Source organism: Cyrtonyx montezumae, unplaced genomic scaffold, assembly GCF_038088225.1.
Source record: "Cyrtonyx montezumae isolate F1298 unplaced genomic scaffold, pur_monq_1.0 scaffold_0, whole genome shotgun sequence".
In the NCBI taxonomy this organism is placed as follows: Eukaryota; Metazoa; Chordata; class Aves; order Galliformes; family Odontophoridae; genus Cyrtonyx; species Cyrtonyx montezumae.
In genome coordinates, this window is record NW_027071824.1 from 4357793 (window position 1) to 4377283 (window position 19491).

A 19491-nucleotide genomic window follows, 5' to 3' on the forward strand; every position below is an offset into this window, starting at 1 on the left:
TCTGCTGAAACATATTCCGGGCCTGTATGTGCTACCAAAAATAATACTGCTCCATGTACTTAGCTAACTATTGATGCTGAGTTCATTTTTGTTTGGTATTAGCAACTTTGATTATGCTCTGTCAAAATCTGCATGACTTATTCTTTTTCTCCCAAACAGGTAGAAGTAAGGGACCAGAGCTTTACCACCCATCAGTGAAGTTTGAAGATGTAGGAGGCAACGATGAAACTTTAAAGGTTAGTTTAAGTGTTGATTAAAACATCATATGAAAAATGACAAATGGGAAATCTCTCAGACCTCATCTGCGTGGCACTAAGAATAGTTGCTAGTACCAACAACAACAGAGTTGTTGGGTTTTTTTCCGTTGATCTATTTTTCTGAAAGCATTCACTAACGTATTAATCCAAAGATCTTTTTGTTTTGGTCTGTGTAATAATATGAACAATTTATAATACTTTTTTTTTTCCAATTTAAATGGAGATATCTCTTGTTCTTAATAGGAAATATGCAAGATGCTGATTCATGTTCGTCATCCTGAAGTCTATCTCCACTTAGGTGTGGTTCCACCTCGTGGATTTCTTCTACATGGACCACCAGGATGTGGAAAGACACTACTTGCACAGGCAATTGCTGGGGTAGGATAGCTCTAAGTTTATCTTTTTCTTTCTTAATAATGTTTAGAAGGAAACGAAATAACTCTCCTTCATTGTAGACTAGGTCTTTTCTTTGTTCTCTCTTTTCTCTGCTTGTTCTCTCAGTCTAAACTACATGCATTTTTCACTTCCTTAGTTTAAATTCCATCTGCATCTGTACTTTATAGAACCTCCCATGAAGAGGGGATGTGACAGTTTTGTATTTGAATTAATTGTGCTGAGGCATTCCCAGGATTGCAGTGTAGGTTATGGGTATCGGGAAGGCTAGAAATGGAAGACAATTTTGGTTAAAATTACCATAGCACACTTGGCTTTTGAATCCATTTCTGTTCATATGGCAAAGTGCCTTAAAACTGTTTTTATTTTGAGGTAATTAATGATCTTTTTCAAAGGCACTTTCAGATTTATTCTTGAATACAAAATCTTCAGGTGTAAAAGATACTGTATGGAAAATACTTGTCCTTTAGGACAGCCAACATTCCTTCCCCCGGCAATACTGTACAGTGTTACTCCTCTCTTTCAGGAACTTGAACTCCCAATGCTGAAAGTGGCAGCAACAGAGATGGTATCTGGAGTGTCAGGAGAATCTGAGCAGAAACTGAGAGAACTGTTTGATCAGGCCGTGGTGAGACACCCACTGGAAATAACACTGAGTTGCTTGCCCTTTTCTTTGTAAAGATTCACGCTTTGTTGCTGTGGTTTAAATTTGACTGAATTATTAGTGACAATCTTTATACTGCTGCACACAAGCCATAGTGTCTCCATTTCTGTGACCAGAATTCCGTTGTACTGAGTGTCATGCAGACACAGACCACAAAGGTCGCTGAAGTCTTGACAAAAGATGGTTCATAGTGTCAGTGTAATGGGAGTGATGTAAGTTATTTCATCTATTTAGAACTACTTTGAATGATTTCTAAAACTTAAAAAACTATACAAGCTGTTTACAAGTTTTTGTTGTTGTTTTTGTCTGGCTTTGAATTTGAGTTAAGACTTTGGGCCTGCAGACATTAAGTAAGAATTTGGGGGCAAATATCAAAGAGCATAAGTTGTATTTGAAGTCTTGCTCTGCTTTAATATGAGTATTAAATACACAGTATGGAGCTATAAAAGTTGTTTTGTAATATTTTTTAATAGATGAAATGCATCATAGAAATAGGTTTAAAAAATGAAATCTGTTGCTTTTCCTATTGTATTTGAATGGATCTTCCACTTGATTTTTGCACTTAATTTTTGTGTAGGGAAAGAGAGACCATTCCCACTGTATGATACAGATGTTCTGTGAATCTTCATAGCTAGGTGGTTTTTTCTTGCCCTCTCTCAAAAGGAAGAAAATGTCAATGGCAGCTAGATGGCGCCGTCGGTGCCTGATAATGCAGAATGCTTGGAGTTTCAAATACTTTTTTTTTACTGGGAGTTCAGACTTTTAGATGACAGCTCAAGTGTTTTCCTTAAGTATTCCTTTGCACCATAAGTGCTTTTTGATAATGTTAGTAATCTTATGTCAGTTCAATACTATTCTATTATTACACGAATTATTGCTTTATGTTAGAGTTGGCTTTTTATGAATGCAAAGCGCTTGGAATGTTAGAAGACATCTGTGTAGTTTTGTAATTATTAGCAATTCTTGTTCCTAGTTCAATGCACCATGTGTCCTTTTCATTGATGAGATTGATGCAATCACCCCGAAAAGAGAAGTTGCTTCAAAGGACATGGAGCGGAGAATTGTTGCCCAGCTCCTAACTTGTTTGGATGGTCAGTTTCAAGAACTTCTATACTAAATTATTTTTAATCTAGAAAGAAATTAATTAGAAAGAAAGATCTTTCTAATTATCAGTCTCATTATCTTGTTTTCTCCATTAGTGACTCGTGGTTACTTTAGTGGAGATGGTGGTGATTATTTTTCGTATTTTGATGTAGTTATCTGTTTGTGCGGAGTGGGAAACTTTGAATAAAACTGAGGGGATATTACTGCATTATTTTCACATCCTCTCTGTTATGTAGAAAGAATTGATGGGAAAATCTGTCAAATATTATTTGAAATGCATGTTTCTGCTTAACTGTGCAAAACACCTGTTCTGGATCATGGAAGTAGGGGTACACAGCGTCTTAGTGTGCTTGTTGGTTGCTTTGACTGTACTGTTCTGAGTAGTACTTTGTGTGGCAGAAATGGAGTGACATATGTATCAGAATAAAGTTGTGAAGGTGGTTATGAGTACTAACTTTCATCCTTCCTTTAGAGTTGAATAACGTGGCTGCCACTGCCCAGGTCCTTGTTATTGGAGCAACCAACAGACCTGACTCACTGGACCCTGCACTGAGGCGAGCTGGGAGATTTGATCGAGAGATTTGTTTAGGGATACCAGATGAAGCAGCAAGGGAAAAGTATGTGGTACAAAACTTCTTCAATATTTAGAAAAAAAAAAAAAAGAAGTGTAGATTTACAAACAAATGAAGGAAAACTTCTTCTGCTATGCTTAGTCCCTTTTGTGCCTGTACGTACTTACATATCAGCACAAGCTGAAACAGCACAGAAAAGTTTGTGTGCATTTAGTCTGTTTTAGTAGCTGTGCCTGTGTTTGGAGCTGCTTCCTTTCCTACATGCAAGTCCCATTTTAGCATTATATTAATGGATTATATATTTCCCTACATAATTATTGAATTGGGAACATAAACTAAGTATAGCACTTCTGTTAGTTCTTGTGAACACATATTTTAAGAAGGCCCAGATTCTTCTGTTCTAGTTCTGGTGGAAATATGCCAGCCCAGGCAATAAGCCAGGCTGCAGTTGTGTGTTACTGGCATTTTTTTACTCAAAAGATCTGTGGCAATTAGGTTAGATTTAAAAACATATATGTATCTTACATCTCTTTTTTTTTTTATTTACAAAGAAACTGCTACTGTTTTTTACAACAGCAGAAAACACAGGAACAGAAGTGTGAAAACAGCTGTGACTTATCTTATTGTCAGGGGAAGGAAGTAAAAGGATAAGTTATTGTAGCTCAAATAACCTTATTTCTAGCTTGAAAAAGCAAATGATTTTGCATGCAGCATTGATATTGTCAATAGTTATTGTCAGCAGTACTGCCATTCCTCCCACTTTTCATCCCACCCTAGTGCAGATTTATAGCTCTGTAATGTCTGCATTCCTCTCCTTGATTGTGGGAAAACACACAAGTGGTTAGAGGTTGAAACTGATTCATGAGTGATTCTGTGGTATTTCTTGTGTTCACATCAAAAATGTGATACCCCCAGAGACAGCACTGTCTCGGAGGATGTGATTTGTGAATGGATAAGCCATCATTTTATTTAAGTAATAGAGACTGTTCACCAGTTGGAGAGTAATTGCATTCTCACGCGTTTTTGTTTTGTACAATTGTTTGTATTTGTGTCCCTTGAGGTATACCCTTATAGGAACTATTTACTTACTTATTTCCTCCTTTTCAGTTTTGTTTTGACTTTGGGGCATTTTTCTGTTTGGGAATTTTGTTCCCTATTGTTAAGGAAAAGGATCATATAGAAACAAACAAAAAAAGGTGTAAGGAAGCACAGAACTTAGCTGTCAGTTACATGGAGCTGTTCTGTATTAGTGATGTGACTACACAGGCATGAGTAATTTTAGCTCTTGGCATAAGAATGAGGTAAGAATTTGACAGAAACTCCTTTTAGATTGTTTTCCCAGTAATATAAGCTTTATATAGTCAGGTTGGTTTTGTTTTTTTCCAGTCACTAGCTTTTACCCACTGAATGACACTACCTGGTTGATAGTGGTTCTCATTTAAGCACTGAAAGGAAGTATACGGCATCATTTGGTGGCTTTCAGCCTAGTTGCTTCCTGCCTGTGTGTAAACTGTACCACTTCAGTTCATGTAGGCCGAAAGAGACCTTAAATCATTGCTATTTTTTTGTATGAAAATTTTAAGAAGGCCAGTTTCATCTTTATTTTGCTATTCTTTGTTTCCCTTCTTGATCAGGATTCTTCAGACATTGTGTCGGAAACTTAAGCTCCCAGAGTCCTTTGACTTCCTTCATTTAGCACATCTGACTCCGGGTTACGTAGGTGCTGATCTGATGGCACTTTGTCGCGAGGCAGCTATGTGCACAGTGAACAGAGTTCTCATCAAGTCTGAGAAGCAGCAAAGGAAATACATACAGGCTGGAGGAAACACAGCTGAGGAAAGCGTGGGAATAGAAACAGAGATCCTGATGAAAGAGAGCACCAAACAGCTTCCTTCTAAGGTATTTGTTCCTCAAAGTATCTGTCTCTAGCATTAAGATCTGTGAAAGCCTTTGCTCATAAATCCTTAAACATCTGTGGCCGGTGTAGCATTAAATTTAAATTTAGGTACATCAGTTCTGAGGCCAGAAGCTTAACTTATAATGAGCTGTGTAATGGGACTGAACTACGGGCTCCTGAAAACCTGACCTAGAAATCATACTAATATTTTACAAAAGGTGGGGTTTTGTAATTTGTTGTTGTTGTTTGTGCTGTGGTGTTACACTGGTTGTAAGAGAATTGTAAGGATATCAGACTTGCACTGAGGGTTTTACCAGGCCATCTGCCTTCTCCTTATTGGAATATCTGTCATGATGCCTGGATGTCTTCCCTAACCTGGTATACTTGGAGCTAGCCTAAGTCTAAAAGTGTTTGTGCCATCTACGTTTTCCTTCCAGCTGTGTGATGACATGCATTAAATCCCACGCAGTACATAGTACCTGCAGCAAGTTTGAGGAGGAGGTGTTTAAAAACTCTGAAGAAAAAGCTGCATTAGTCACTGCAGCTTCAGCTGCAGAGAAAGCATCTGTTAACCTGTGGAACTCTATTGCAGGAAATGGTTCCAGTGCCAGAATTATTCTATGCCACGAGTGCTGTGGCACGAGTGACATGCTGTGGACAGTGAACCTTTATAGGTTTTTGGCCCTATTGCTCAAAATTTTGAGTGTGTTGCTTGTCGTATGCATTGCATGCAGGATTCCTAAAGGTTTGTCTGCAGAAGTTAAAGTGCTTTTAAGTCTATGCTGCGATCAGATTCTGGTCTTAGAAGGACTGGCAAAGAAAATTGTTAATCTAATTAACAAAAAGCAGCATAAAAACCTGTAGAGAACCTTTGTGTTAAAGTCATACGGCCGTACTGTATATCTTCCAGCGTTTCCTGCGGCCTGATGTAACTACAAGAAAAGGGGGAGGGACAGGTAGTGGCTGCTTTTATCAACATCACCATGATCAAAGGAATTATTGAGGATAAGGAAGTCTAATCATAACAGAGCCATATTTTGATAGCTGGTGGGAGGTTGACATAGTCTAATACAGGGTATTGTCATTAAAACAGTAGTATTATATTTATCATAGAAAAATAAACACATAAAACCCTTTTAAAATAATTCGCACAGTTCAATAAACAAACCTGTTGGTCTCAGCTATTTCATAGTTTTTCTTAATGCTTCTGTGAGAGAGAAGAGAGAGGTCTTAAGAAAAAATACTGGCTGCTGTAAAGACGCGTTGTGGTCAGTTACAGAGCCATCTTGGTTGCAACTAATATCAAGTGACAATTTTCCCATATTCTGCTGTGGGGAAAAATGTGGAAACGAATGGGACTTTTGCAACTTTTTATTCCCTTTGTCTTATAATGAAAATCCTAGTTTTACTTGAGTTGTGGTATCACACTGCTTTCTTTTGGCCTTTCTGTATTACAAGTGTTATTTGATGAGCTATTTTCTCAGATAGCTTCCCCAATAAGGAATTGATTTTCAATAACTGGAACATACCTGTCTTCCCCTGCCCTTGGCAAACAGTGCTCTGCAGGATGGAAAGTGTCAGAAAGCATTTTGCTCTATCCTTATTCTGTTTTCCCAAACTTTATCAGGGCCTGGTTACCAAAACAGGTCTAATCGGCCTGAGGGAATGAACTGATGACTTGAAATAAGATAAAAATTAAATAAACACAGTCTAAATGCATATGTTAACAGTTCTAAAGGTCTGTATGTAATTCAGTATTCCACAGTGAACTACCAGTTTGGCAGAGTTGTGAGGGAAGCAGCAGGAAGAATTTGAAGACAAAATATATGCTCCTTGTTCTTTTTGTGTAGTATTTAAATCAAGACTGCAGTATGTCACTCAGTGCTTTAACTGGGATGAATTTACAAAATGCTTTCCTGGAGCATTTCTGTTAATGTTAGTTTTTAATGTTTTTATGTCCTGTGTTATATTATACTATGTCTATATCATATGTGATAGTTTTATAATAATAAATATTACAGCTGGAGAAAGTATTGCTCTAAAAAAGCCCTTGGAAAAGGTTCTAAGCATCTTAACTTGTGTAATCCTTTCTCTGCATTTCTCTATACCCTAAGGAAGAATTACAGAGACTTTTAGATTTGCTGAAGAAGCAAGACCCCTTGCCCGAGGAACAGCTGCAGAAGCTGTGCATTGAGATGAATGATTTCATTGTTGCACTGTCATCAGTGCAACCCTCTGCCAAGAGAGAAGGCTTTGTCACAATTCCTGATGTGACATGGGCAGATATTGGAGCCCTGGAGGATGTTCGGGAGGAGCTGACCATGGCAATATTGGTACGTGTTAATGTTACTTTTGGAAGGCATACTGTTTATGTATGTTTGCTTTTATTTATTTAAGGTACAATGTGTTGCCCATGAGTTCTAGTGTGCTACAAACTAGAAATATTGCAACTTCTTTATTTAAAATAGATTTTTATAATTTGCTCTAAAATTTTTTGCAAGTCTGGTGCATGTATTAAATACTTCATCTTTTATATTCAAGGTTTGATTTTTCAGTATGTTCATTGTTACTGAATCTTAAGTATTCTAAAATGTTTCTACTGATAACCTTAGTTATACAGTTGCTATGAGGGAAAAAAAATTGACACTGGTTAATAGCCTTGCTGCTGGTCATAGGGTCATCAAGGCTGGAAAAGATTCTAGGATCATCTAGTCCAACTGTTAGCCCATCCCCAGCATGACTGCTAACCCATGCCCCTTGGTGCCTCATCTCCATGGTGCTTGAACACCTCCAGTGCTGGTAACTCCACCACCTCCCTGGGCAGCCTGTGCCACTGCCTCGTCACTCTTGTCTCTGAATAATAATGCTTCTCCCATTTTGGAGGGTATTTATCAATGCGTGATATTAAGATGCCAGTTGACTGACTGTATATTCATTTAGCCTGTAAAGAGTTAGCATAAAGTACTTGCTTACAAATGGATTTTCTTCCAGCTGTAACTGAAATGTTGGCCTTTTGTCACTAATAACCATGACAACTTATTTCATAGGCACCTGTGCGAAACCCAGAGCAGTTCAAAGCTCTGGGCCTGACTACTCCAGCTGGTGTTCTGCTTGCAGGGCCTCCTGGGTGTGGCAAAACACTGTTGGCTAAGGTAATGCATTTTTCTGAATGTGTTTAAAAATAACGGAGAGTATTGAGGAAGTGGGTGTTTTTTGTCAGAATTGGCTGAATTTGAATGTTACTGCCAGGAGTATCATCCCCATTAAAGTAGAAGTATCACTGTCTCATTGAAGAGAGAACACCTTGCTAAATTCTCCACTCCACTCTTAACTGCATACTGTGATACTTCATGCTGTTTTCAATAGGTGGCCACTATGCTATGTTTCTTCTCAAGGTTTTTTCAGTTTCATGGACAGAACCAAAGAATACACGAAAAAATTATTTTCTCTGTATACATCTCTTTTTGATAGGCTGTGGCAAATGAATCTGGGCTGAACTTCATATCTGTGAAAGGTCCTGAACTGCTAAATATGGTATGCTCTGATCATTGTGCTTTTGTTTGAAGCAACAGAAGTTGTGTTGTTTACCCTCTGCTTGAAACATTCAGTAGTGATGTTTTTCTTGTGAAGACTAAAAAGTTATCTGGGTAGCTTAAATATATCTTAGTTTAAATTACTGTTTAATGAGATACTAGGCAGATGGAACCTCCTTGAGTGAAATAGGGTTTCTAAATGGCCAACTACATGCACCAGTGCTGTTATGTAGATCAGAAAAATGAACTATAATTTCTATCCACTGTGAGAACAATTGACCATTGGTAGCTGCAAGTCAGCAGTTTGCAAAATGTTCAGTTTTCAAGTTTGGAAATGTGTTTGGAGAGTCAGTTTGTCTTCTGAAACCTTGGAAACCAATGACTTCTAATTGATCAGAGTAATTTAAGCTTTTATATGTTAACAGATAAAAACACTGTAGTCTGATTTTTATTTGATTTTACTTTTTTGAAGAACTGCATTTTGAAGTTGTGATACATCTTCAGACCTTTATAGAGTTAAGAGTGTTGAACTGAAAGGAGATGGCTGCAGCCCATATCTTGGAAGAATATGACAGTTGTGTGTTTATCAGTAATTTGGAAGCTGAAACCAAAATACTGAATTTGTTTATTCTTTCTCCAAGCCTCTGGATGTAAATCTTGTCCAGTATTGAGTCTGAGACTGTGATTTTTCTTCCAGGCAAAACCATCATGGCTCACATTGTTTCATTGTGATTTGTCACTCATTTTAGTATGTTGGTGAAAGTGAACGTGCTGTACGTCAGGTATTCCAGCGTGCCAGGAATTCAGCCCCCTGTGTTATATTTTTTGATGAAGTTGATGCTTTGTGCCCCCGGAGGTCTGACCGTGAGGTGAGTCTTAAAAGGTCACCTTCAGTAAATTCTCAGTTGCATCTTTTGTGGCATTGTGCTGGAAATATTTTATAAGCATTTTATTTTAAATTGTGTAAAGTTTAATACTTCTGTTGGCATTGTATATGTATTTTAGAAATAATAGCTTGAGAATGTGACTATCCACCAACTTGAAAAAACCATAAGAAAAAATGAAGGAGTGCAGTTTAATGCCTTACTTAATTTCTGGCCAACTCCTGACACTTGTATGCAACTGTAATGCTTACATGAAGCGTGTACAGGTTTGAACCACATGAATAATGTGAACATTTGAGACAGGAATAGGTGTGGAATGCATCAGGCTTCAGAGCTATTCCACTCCTCATATTTTCTATCTTGATTTTTGTTTTGGAGTTGTTATTACGTATACTTAAAGTTAACAAATGCTTTGAGGGAGTGGTGTTACTTCTACTGCAAACTGTGAGCATGTTGCATGGAAGGATGTCCTGGTTTTTTATGCAGAAAAAATGCATCCTATATTCTATTTATCTGTAGGCAAGTTTATATTTGTATATGTTTAAAATAGTCACACTTAGAACAACATTCTTCAAAACAGTGAAGTGGTTTTATAGGTTCATAGGTTCATAAGGTTGGAAAGGACCTACAAGATCATCTAGTCCAACCATCCTCCTATCACCATCCCTACCCACTGAACTACTAAATCAAATCCCTAACAGGACAGGTTTTGCTGTCTAACTAAGACTGTTGTTTTCTGGCTCCTGAGTTTGTGTTTTTTCTGACTCTTCAACTCTAGGATGAAATCCAGATTAATCTATTGAATTTGGTCATGGGCTTTTAGTACCATGGAGTTGATACTTAACTATGAGTTGTTTGTTTCCAGTGAGGTCAGCTGCAGAAACTTTTTTTTTTTCCCAAAGCCCAAATAAAGAGAACTTCTGGGGAGTTTTGTTATTTTTGTTGAGGTAGATGGGAGAATGCATAGTACAATTATCTAGGTGTATTTAAGTGAGCCTCTCATTTTAAATGGGGAGGAAAAGCTTTGCCAAGGGGAATTTGTATGGCAAGTATAGAGATAGCATAAATTTGGAGTAGAAACAAGCTGAGGATATAATAGTAGAAACTCAGAATGCATCTGTATTAAGGATGCTAAAAAGCAGCTTTCTCAGAGTAGTATTTCTGTGTGGGGAATGAGTACATCTTTTGTTTCTTTTATTTTAAAGTACTTACATTCTCACTGTTTTTGTTTTCTGCTTGTTTCTTTGTTTGGGTTTTGTTTGCTTTGGCCAATTTCTCCTTTTAAAGTCAGGAGCCAGTGTTCGAGTAGTCAACCAATTGCTCACAGAGATGGATGGTCTGGAGAATCGTCAGCAGGTTTTCATTATGGCTGCCACAAACAGGCCAGGTGAGGACCCAAAAACCATAAGCAAGAGAGACATAAAATCAAGCATTCTTACTTCTCTTGTCTTGAAATCACGTGTTCTTAGGTGTTTGAGTTCAGTAATCAGTTCGTGACTGAGAGTCCCATTTTAATATGTAATCAGTAGATTGTTGGATGAGTAGCAAGTGCTGTTTTCTCAACATGTAAAATGGAAACAGCATTTTCCATACCAGTATTGTTAAAGTGCTTTTGAATGGAAAATTTAAGTGCATGGTGTTGTAATACAATCCCTATTGAGAGTATTTGTTTGGATTATTACAATTGATCTGTTGTGTAAACTTTATAATCTCATCTTAATGCGCAGCAAAACTTCCTTCTGCACAGAGAAACAAAAACAGGAAAGTACATTTGTGCCAAGAGAAAGTATGATCTAACACTGAACCTAAGTGCAGGAAAGATATTCTTGTCTGTGCCTGCCATGGCAGTGATTGTGTTTAAACCGTGGTTCATCTGTCTGGATTAAATTAGTACATCATCTTAAAAGGCCGTTTTCTTTTTTTCCTCCCATGCTGTCACATTCACAATAGTTGGCTTTACCTACCCTGAGCATCTATGACCAGAGGCATCTATCTTGGAAAAAAATAGTTTATGCTCAAGGAAAAAGTAATTTTAATGTATGCATGCATTCTCCTTTCTGCCCTCTAAGTACATGTGACAGTATAACTTGAGCAAAACTGTACATCTTTCAAAAGGGGAAAAAGATCACTCTGTAATAGGACTGGGTAGCTGGAATCTCAGTGGAGTTAAGCAGATATTTTTATTTTCAGTTGAAAAAAAAAAAAAAAAGGCACAGCTGTGCTTCCATGCTACTGGTTATACTGGTTATAGGTTTGTTTGTTTGCTTGCTTTTAAACATCCATACAGTGATGATCTGCGATTTAACTTTTCCCATTTCTTCTACATTAATATACGTGAATGCCTGCTGTTTGTCTGTTAGCTACACTTTGCCAAGAGCATCTAATTGTCTGGGTGTTAACAGCTTCATTTGGAATCCTTGTTAGTTTTGAACTTGACACTTTTTTTCCACCAAAAAGTGTAACTTTTCAATACATTTTTTGCTATACTACCCAAAACATCTGTAGACATCACAGACTTTGTTATATTAAAAATATTATATTTTACATTATAATTATATTAACTATATTTAATTATATAAAATGTGGTGTTAAAATACAGTTATAGTTTTTAAATTAATTTTTAAATTAAATATTATATTAAAATACAATTTTCTGTACCTTCGGTGGGTACTTCTGTGACTTTGATATTCACATGACTGTAGTATGTAGGATATGGATTTTTAGAGTCCCATTTTGTAGATGGGGACATGGAGCATCAAGATGCTAAGTCTTTTAGAAGCATTATCCAAGCATTTGTGCTGAGACATGGACAGGAATGGCAGGAATTTAGGTCTTTCCCAGATTAAATGCCCTGTGCGTGTCTCTTGTTACATCAGTAGTGCTAGGTATTTATATCCTGATTTTTCTCTTGGTGGAGGTTTGGTATCAAAGCCTGTGGTGCTAAAAGGCTGCTAGAGATTTCTATTACGTTTAAGTTTTAAATGTTTTCCTAAAAACATCTGTGATGATTTTTGGTTTCTTCTTTAGTCTGTAGTACTTCTGGGAAAACAAATTCCGTACCTTAGAGGTCTATTTTGTGTTCTCATGGGTATCTTTTATTACCATCCATAAAATTAACTGAAATTAATGTGTAGTGGAAAAGCCAACAACAAGTAAGATTAATTTTACACGTGGGTAATTAAGATCAGTGCTACGTACTTGTGAATTAATCTATCATGGTGGCTTTCATGCTGATTTCCAGGGGTTAGTACAGATAAAATTCTGTATAGCAGAATAAAACATAAAGCTGATTTTTCCTTCTTACACAGTGTCATGAAATTCCTCACTCGACTGTACTAGGTCTGACACAAATAATATTCTTCTACTGTACATTCAAGGAGAGGTGTCCTTATTTGTGACCAGAGGAAACTAGTATTTATAAGGGATTTTTGACTAGATATAGCTTAGCTGTACTGGGTAATAATGTCTCCTCCTGAACGGAGATGAAACTGTTTCAGTCAAATATCTTATTGCTCAGGGCTTCACATCGTGGCATAAAGGCTTTTTTGGATTTCTGTACCATTACCTCCATATATTACTTCTCATGTGTGTAGTTTCCTAGGGATATATCTCATTTCTGGATCATTTTGTCTTTTTCTCCCCATCTAAGATATAATTGACCCAGCTATCCTGCGCCCTGGCAGACTGGATAAAACGCTCTACGTGGGTTTGCCACCTCCTGAAGATCGACTTGCTATTTTAAAGACAATCACCAAGGTGAGTATTTGGAAGTATATTCTTACCTCGAACATTGGTGGAATGATTTAATACAAATTATACTTTACAAAAGAATTGCAGGGTCCTGTCTCATGAAACAATTTAAAATATTCCACAAAGCCATGAAAATACACCATCAGCCACATCTGCTGCTAAATTTGCTCTAGGGGTTGATAAATCTTGAGTAAGGCAAACCTGTTCAGCATAGAAGCTACTGCCTTTATAGTCACAATTCAAGGAGATTTAATTAAAAGATTCCTATCTCTGTGAGTAAAGGGCCTGTAAATGTTTTGTAAGCAACCTGAAGGAGATTTCCTCACATTCAGTAACATGATTCAATAGCTCCAGCTGTATTTGCTCAACACTTAATTGTGACACTAAATTCTCATCAGGAGTAATGGGAAGCATGTGATGATGGAAGCTGTAGGTCCAAGTAAATGTTAAAATTTCAGAAATGGTTAACATGATTGAAGATTTTAAATATTTAAAAATGTGAAAATGTTGAAATAAAAAGAGCTGTCTTCGTGGGTCCTCCTTGGGCATATACTCATTAGTGATTTTTAGGAAAACGATGCAGCAAAGCTTGGGTCAAGACTACATGTGAAGAAAAGGTGGTATTAAACAAAACTGATCCTGTCACTCTCATACATATCTGTAGCTCACACTCTCACAGCCACATGTAGTCACCAGGATGCACACATCCAAGTGGAAGGGCCAGATCCACGTCACCAAAGATAAGGAATTGTGAGTGCTCTGACCTCACTTCATTTCTTGGCTTCCTCTTGACTAGCATTAGCAAACTGGTTGGTAGAAAAAACTGTTTTCTAGATTCCCTTAAAAAGTCAAAGAGTTCAGAATCTTAGTTCAACTATCATAAATCTTGGTGAGGTTGCTGCAAATTGTCCTTGTTCTCTTCTTCTGAGTAACTTAATGCATACAGTCTGCACCACACCAAGAGGGGTGGTATATCTGATGTGGTAACCTTGTCATTATCCTGTTATCGGAGCACAGACTTTCTGCTGTGATCTTATCTGATTATGGTCCTCCTTGTTATCATAAGTGACACATTGCACAGTGTTTACCAGCTTGGTTCCTGTCTTTAGTTATCCATGCATGCTATTTTTGGAATGCCAGACATTTCCATGTATACTTCATTCATGTTAGTCAATATTTTGGCTACAAATCTTTATAGTGAATAAGATGCTAAGTTGTTAATTGATTCTTTTTCTCAGTTTTTAATTAAATGACCGCAAGGGTAATTAGAGAGCTATAGCACCTTTTCTATGGATTGTTCAGCCTGGAGAAGAAAAGGCTTTGGGGAGACCTTATAAGTGGCTTTTCAGTACTTCTTGGGGGCCAACAGAATTGATGGGGAAGGACTCTGTAGGGAGTGTAGTGATAGAACAAGGGTTAAAGGTTTTTAAGGAAGATTTAGGTTAGATGTTAGGAAGAAATTATTTACTCAGTAGTGAAGCACTGGCACAGGATATCCGGAGAAGCTGTGGATGCCCCATCCCTGGAGGATTTCAAGGCCAGGTTGAATGGGGCCCTGCACAGCCTGGGCTGGTGGGGGGCAGCCCTGCCATGGCTGGGGGTTGGGGCTGGATGATCTTCCAACCCAAGCCACTCCACGATTCTGTGATTTTAAGATGCCAGCAGAAATGAGATACATTTCTTGAGTGAATATTTTCCTTGCTTACTTCCATGCTCGTTCCATACTGAGAATGCTGCTGTTCTTACTACTGGTGCATTTACAGAGTTCTTACAAAGCTAGGTAAAGATCAATATTTCTAATGTTAAGAACAGGAAATATGTTGTTATTTTCTTTTTACCCTCTGTCAGACTTCATTCCCACACTCTGGGTAAGAAAACCTGAAAAAGCTCTGTGCAGGAGCACATGTGTAAGCAGGCACTCAGATAAAACAGAAAATGCTTTCCAGATGCGTGAGGCTTCAGGGTGATGACAGCCATTCCCAAAAATCCTAGAGGAGTACTTGCACAGTACTGTTGGAGGAAGGCCTGGATGCTTATAAAGGCAGTGGGAGGAGTAGAAAAGGGAGTTGTGGGAGCAATAGGATGTAAAGAAAATGGTATAGGTGGAGTTAGAAGCTTCCAGTTTTATTTCAGTTAAATTGTACAAATTAGTCAATTTCAGATTGCATATTAATTATGCAAGAGAAGCATGTGTTCACATGTCTAAGTTACCACTGTGCTGACATTCCTGCAAGCTCTGTCAGCTCCTCTGGTGCACTTGGTGCTGAGCTCGTCTCTGGAGCAGGCAGAGCATCCCACTCACAAATGCCCAATGTATTCTACTCACAGTAATTGGTAAAATGTCTCCTGTTAGTAGAGGTGTCTCACTGCCTTGCGGTCTTGTACAATAATTATTAAAACATCCCATATGTAATTGTATAGAGCTTCCTTGTGCCCATGTTAGGGTCTCTTCTCCTTTCAAGATGTTTCAAAATGAGGCTGTTCCCATGGCTTAGTTTCTTCCCTTCAAGCTGGTGTTCTATCCAAGGTTCATTAGAGATGGCCCCCTTAATCTGCCTAGGCCCTCCACAGTTATTCAACTGTCAGTTCCCTACTGAACACTTTTGATTTGTCACTTGCTGTACACTTTATTTCTTTATCTTGAAGGTGTTTTAGGTACATGGTATTTTAATTCACCTGAATAAGTCAGAAAAGGATTATATGGATTTGTGCATTTCTGTCAAATGAGTTAAATTCCTTGGCAGAACTAAATCAGTCCTATCAAAAGATGTCCTTTAACATCTAAATTCAGGTATTACTTCATACTGTAGACATCTACAGTCTTTATACTGGCATGGTAGTACTTCACTGTTGTCTAAGAGTGATAAGGAGATCTATGGGCTTACAGCATTTGAAGTGATTGTGTTGGCTGGTTTTATTTATTTGTTTCTGCCACTTCTTTGGTCTCTGTAGAGAAAGCAGTACTAATATGCAAGAGTAGTGTCAAAAAGTCTACTTTGTGTATAAACTCATTGAATCCAGAATGAAAACCTTCCAGGTTTGAAACTGTATGGTTGTCTGGAACATAAAAGGTATACAGTAATTAAGTTTTTTTTTTTTTTCTCATTCTTGATGAGGCAAGACTAAATCTCCATCCCTATTGCTGAGCTACATGATTTCAACATGTAATAAGACTGGAGGAAGTGCAGGTATACAATGCTGTTGATGTAACAGCTACATAAGCACGTCTGTGTATGGCACGGTGTGAGTGTAACTATGCTGTGATAAGCTGGCCATCATTCTGACAATAGAAAGTCTCGTCTGGTGGTGGGAGGTTAAAATTAACATCGCAAATTATTTTGTTATTAAATGCGTTTAAGGCTGATGATCCTTCCTGTCAGTTTGACATAAAAACAATGCTAGTATTTGTGGATATTTCAGCTTCTCAGACTCTTTTATCCCATTTTGGTAAAATTAATCACTTAGGAGATGGCATATGTAAAAAAAATGTCTGTGTGTGTATATACATATATATAATAATAATAATAATAATAAAAACAGAAACTTATATTTTTATCATCTCATTGTTACAACTCATTTAGGACGGCACCCGGCCTCCACTAGATACAGATGTAAACCTTGAAGAAATTGCTTACAGTCAGCAGTGTGATTGTTATACGTGAGTACTTCCTCATTCTGACTTTAATATTAGTATGCAGTAATGCATGATCGTTTGTGCTGATTTTCTTACATCCCTTTGTGCATTTTTCCAAGGAGTCTATGGATGCTAAAATCTGTGTCATCTGGAATAGCCTTCTTCATCTTGTAAATACAGATCAGGAGAGACTGCTTTTTCATCTTAGCTTTGCTTGACCTTATATTTCTTGCATCATCTGAGGATAAAAGAGCCCTGTTTAAGTTGTTGAACTATGTACAGTGATGATGAAAGCAAGTAGGTTAAACAACCAGAACTGACTTGTTCTCATACACAGCTGAAAGAAATGTGTTTGACACAGTAATAGCGAGGGCCTATTCCAACCTGGGCTTTGTGAGTACTGACATACGGTTTTCAGAAAATCTTGATAGCCATCTCTGTCAGAGTAATTTGCAACGTCAGTGCTTTACAGAACTCCAGAAAGTTTTAATCTGTTAGATCTTTTAACGTTTGTGTTGATAGTTGATGATTTTCTGGAGTTTGCAAAAGATAATGACCTGCCCAATGTCACAGTATTGCTTTTGAGTTTCAGAAGTTATCACCAGTAGTCATTTTCAGTTTGTCTGGGTTTTAGATGTAGGAAAGAGGAGCTCATGTTCTTCACCCCACCCTGGGGCAGAGGGGGTGGGAGTGTCTAAATACAGGAGTATTCCTGCCAAAGGAAGCATGGGGAGTTAATTGTGAGTGCTTTATTTAGATCAGAAGCTGGAAACTGGGAAAAAATATTTCAAAAGACTGTTCTGACCACATTTTGTGGATGTTATTTTAAGAGCGTGTTACTTTATCAGGAGATTTAGCTTTGGGCAATCAACTCTGTGTTGTAATAATGGCTGATTTCATTTGAATCTTTCATAACATCAATTAAAAAAAAAAAAAAAGGATCAAGTTCCCACCAAGTGCACAACGTTAAACAATTCCTGGATATTTTTGATGGTGCTGGATGGATTTTGCTTCTTCCCATGATTCTCATTCACTGATCTAAATGTGAGGCTTAAATCTGGAGGACTTCATTCCATAATAGAGCTTGCAGCACTGGGTAGTCCTTCAACCTCTTCCCAGTGTTTGTACAATGATGCTTCTCTGAAATATTTTGCTTTCCTCCTTTTCTGTGCTCTTTCTGTTGGATAGAGGGAAGAATGCAACTGTGTACGAGAAAGAAAAGGGCAATGTAGCCCACTGGTGGCACTCTAAACGTTGATGCATTTAGCCCTGCAATTAAATGATTTTCAATTTCTAAGTCTGCAATGTATTCTAGGTTTTAAAGTGAAACTGCAATGATTATTTAATTTTTCATAGTTTTTAATATAATTTACGTGCTAGGTACTCAAGAAGTTTTTGCAAATTCCCTTTTGCCTTTTGCCAATCTCCTATAAACATTTGTAGTGTCTGGCACGTCTATAGATGAGAGAAACTCATTCTAAAATAACTCGTTCTGGTTTTGTGTGCAGAGGTGCAGACCTTTCTGCTTTAGTGCGCGAGGCTTCAATCTGTGCGCTGAGACAGGAAATGGCCCTCCCGAGTGCTAAAGGCAAGAAAGGTAAGGAAGCTTTCCAGAGGTCCTAACTGAACTGTGAGAAGATAAATGGAACATAAAGTGTTCAATGCCAGCACAAATAAGTGTTTGCTTTCAGTAACGGTCGATAACTACTGATCCAAACAAAAATCAAGTCCGATTTGTTTTCAGAAAACATGTGAAGTAGTTATAAGGGAGAGGAACAGGGAAAAAAACACTTATCCTGGAGCTCACGTGTTCTTGTGAACTAAATAAAAAGTCAGTTTTAAATGGTAGTGTAGGCAGATAATGTATGTGCCTGACTGAATACATCTTTGCCCAATTTTATAATTATCAAAGGCTAATTATACTGATCTATTTGCAGATTTGAGTGCAGCAGTAATTCCAAACCAGCCTTCAGTACACAATTATATTGTGTAATTAAGTACGAGCATTCAGTAGTAATGGCACTAGGAAAAGCTGAGTGTTGTTTTTGATCTTAGGTGTTGAGCTTATCGGTGGCTCTTGCCAGGACTTTAACAGGGAGTTACAAATTGTTTCAGGTATAAATTCTGTCTTTTGATGCATCTCTGAGTCTCATTTTTCTTCCTTCCTTCAGAGCACTCAGATAAGAAAATGCAATTGAAAAGTGCAGCAATTTGTGTGCATATACATTTTTTTCCCCAGTGATTTATTTTGTTATTTTGTAAAAATCAAAATGTGATGCTAAGATGGAAACTTGAGATGTCAGATGGCCTCAGAAAATATATTGAGCTTTCATTATGCTTCTGATTTCTTAATTTAATTAAAATTCCAGAGTCATGCTGGAATTTTAATGGTTTTGAATCATTCTTTTTGATCCTCTTGCTGTAAGAGGAAGTAAGCAATTTAATTTAGAGGGAGAAAAAGAAAAAGCCATAAAAACCTTACAGTGTTGTCTGAAGGGATTACTCACTTTGCTTGCTCTAGATTTTTAGATGTAAACTGTTGAACTTACCCTGTTTGGTTTCATAACTATTCCAAATGGAGCAGGTTTGATTCAGGGATGTTATTCACTTGAGTTCAGTCTACGTCTGGGGTTGCAGCCTGACCTGACTTGTACTGATGGATGGCATCCAGGAAGTCCATCCAATGGGCACAGATCGATCCACATTTACAGCAGCTGTTTGTTCAGGATGTCGCTGTTTTGGGATTTCCAGGCTGTCAGCCTTAGCTAGTATGAAAGGGTGTGAAGTAGACTTTGATTTGTAG

General features: G+C 37.6%; 1 protein-coding gene across 2 annotated transcripts in view; it reads left to right on the forward strand.

The window, feature by feature from the left end:
• NVL (nuclear VCP like) overlaps positions 1–19491 on the forward strand; it is a 28892-nt gene that overhangs the window by 5697 nt on the left and 3704 nt on the right. For both annotated transcript variants that reach the window (XM_065741266.1, XM_065741342.1), the window contains 14 exons: positions 160–236; positions 501–635; positions 1177–1278; positions 2288–2405; positions 2891–3035; positions 4625–4889; positions 7002–7220; positions 7935–8039; positions 8359–8421; positions 9170–9289; positions 10592–10691; positions 12954–13060; positions 16636–16712; positions 18197–18285. In XM_065741266.1, the coding sequence (XP_065597338.1) occupies positions 160–236; positions 501–635; positions 1177–1278; positions 2288–2405; positions 2891–3035; positions 4625–4889; positions 7002–7220; positions 7935–8039; positions 8359–8421; positions 9170–9289; positions 10592–10691; positions 12954–13060; positions 16636–16712; positions 18197–18285 (1722 nt within the window). The remainder of the gene's footprint in view (positions 1–159; positions 237–500; positions 636–1176; positions 1279–2287; positions 2406–2890; positions 3036–4624; positions 4890–7001; positions 7221–7934; positions 8040–8358; positions 8422–9169; positions 9290–10591; positions 10692–12953; positions 13061–16635; positions 16713–18196; positions 18286–19491) is intronic.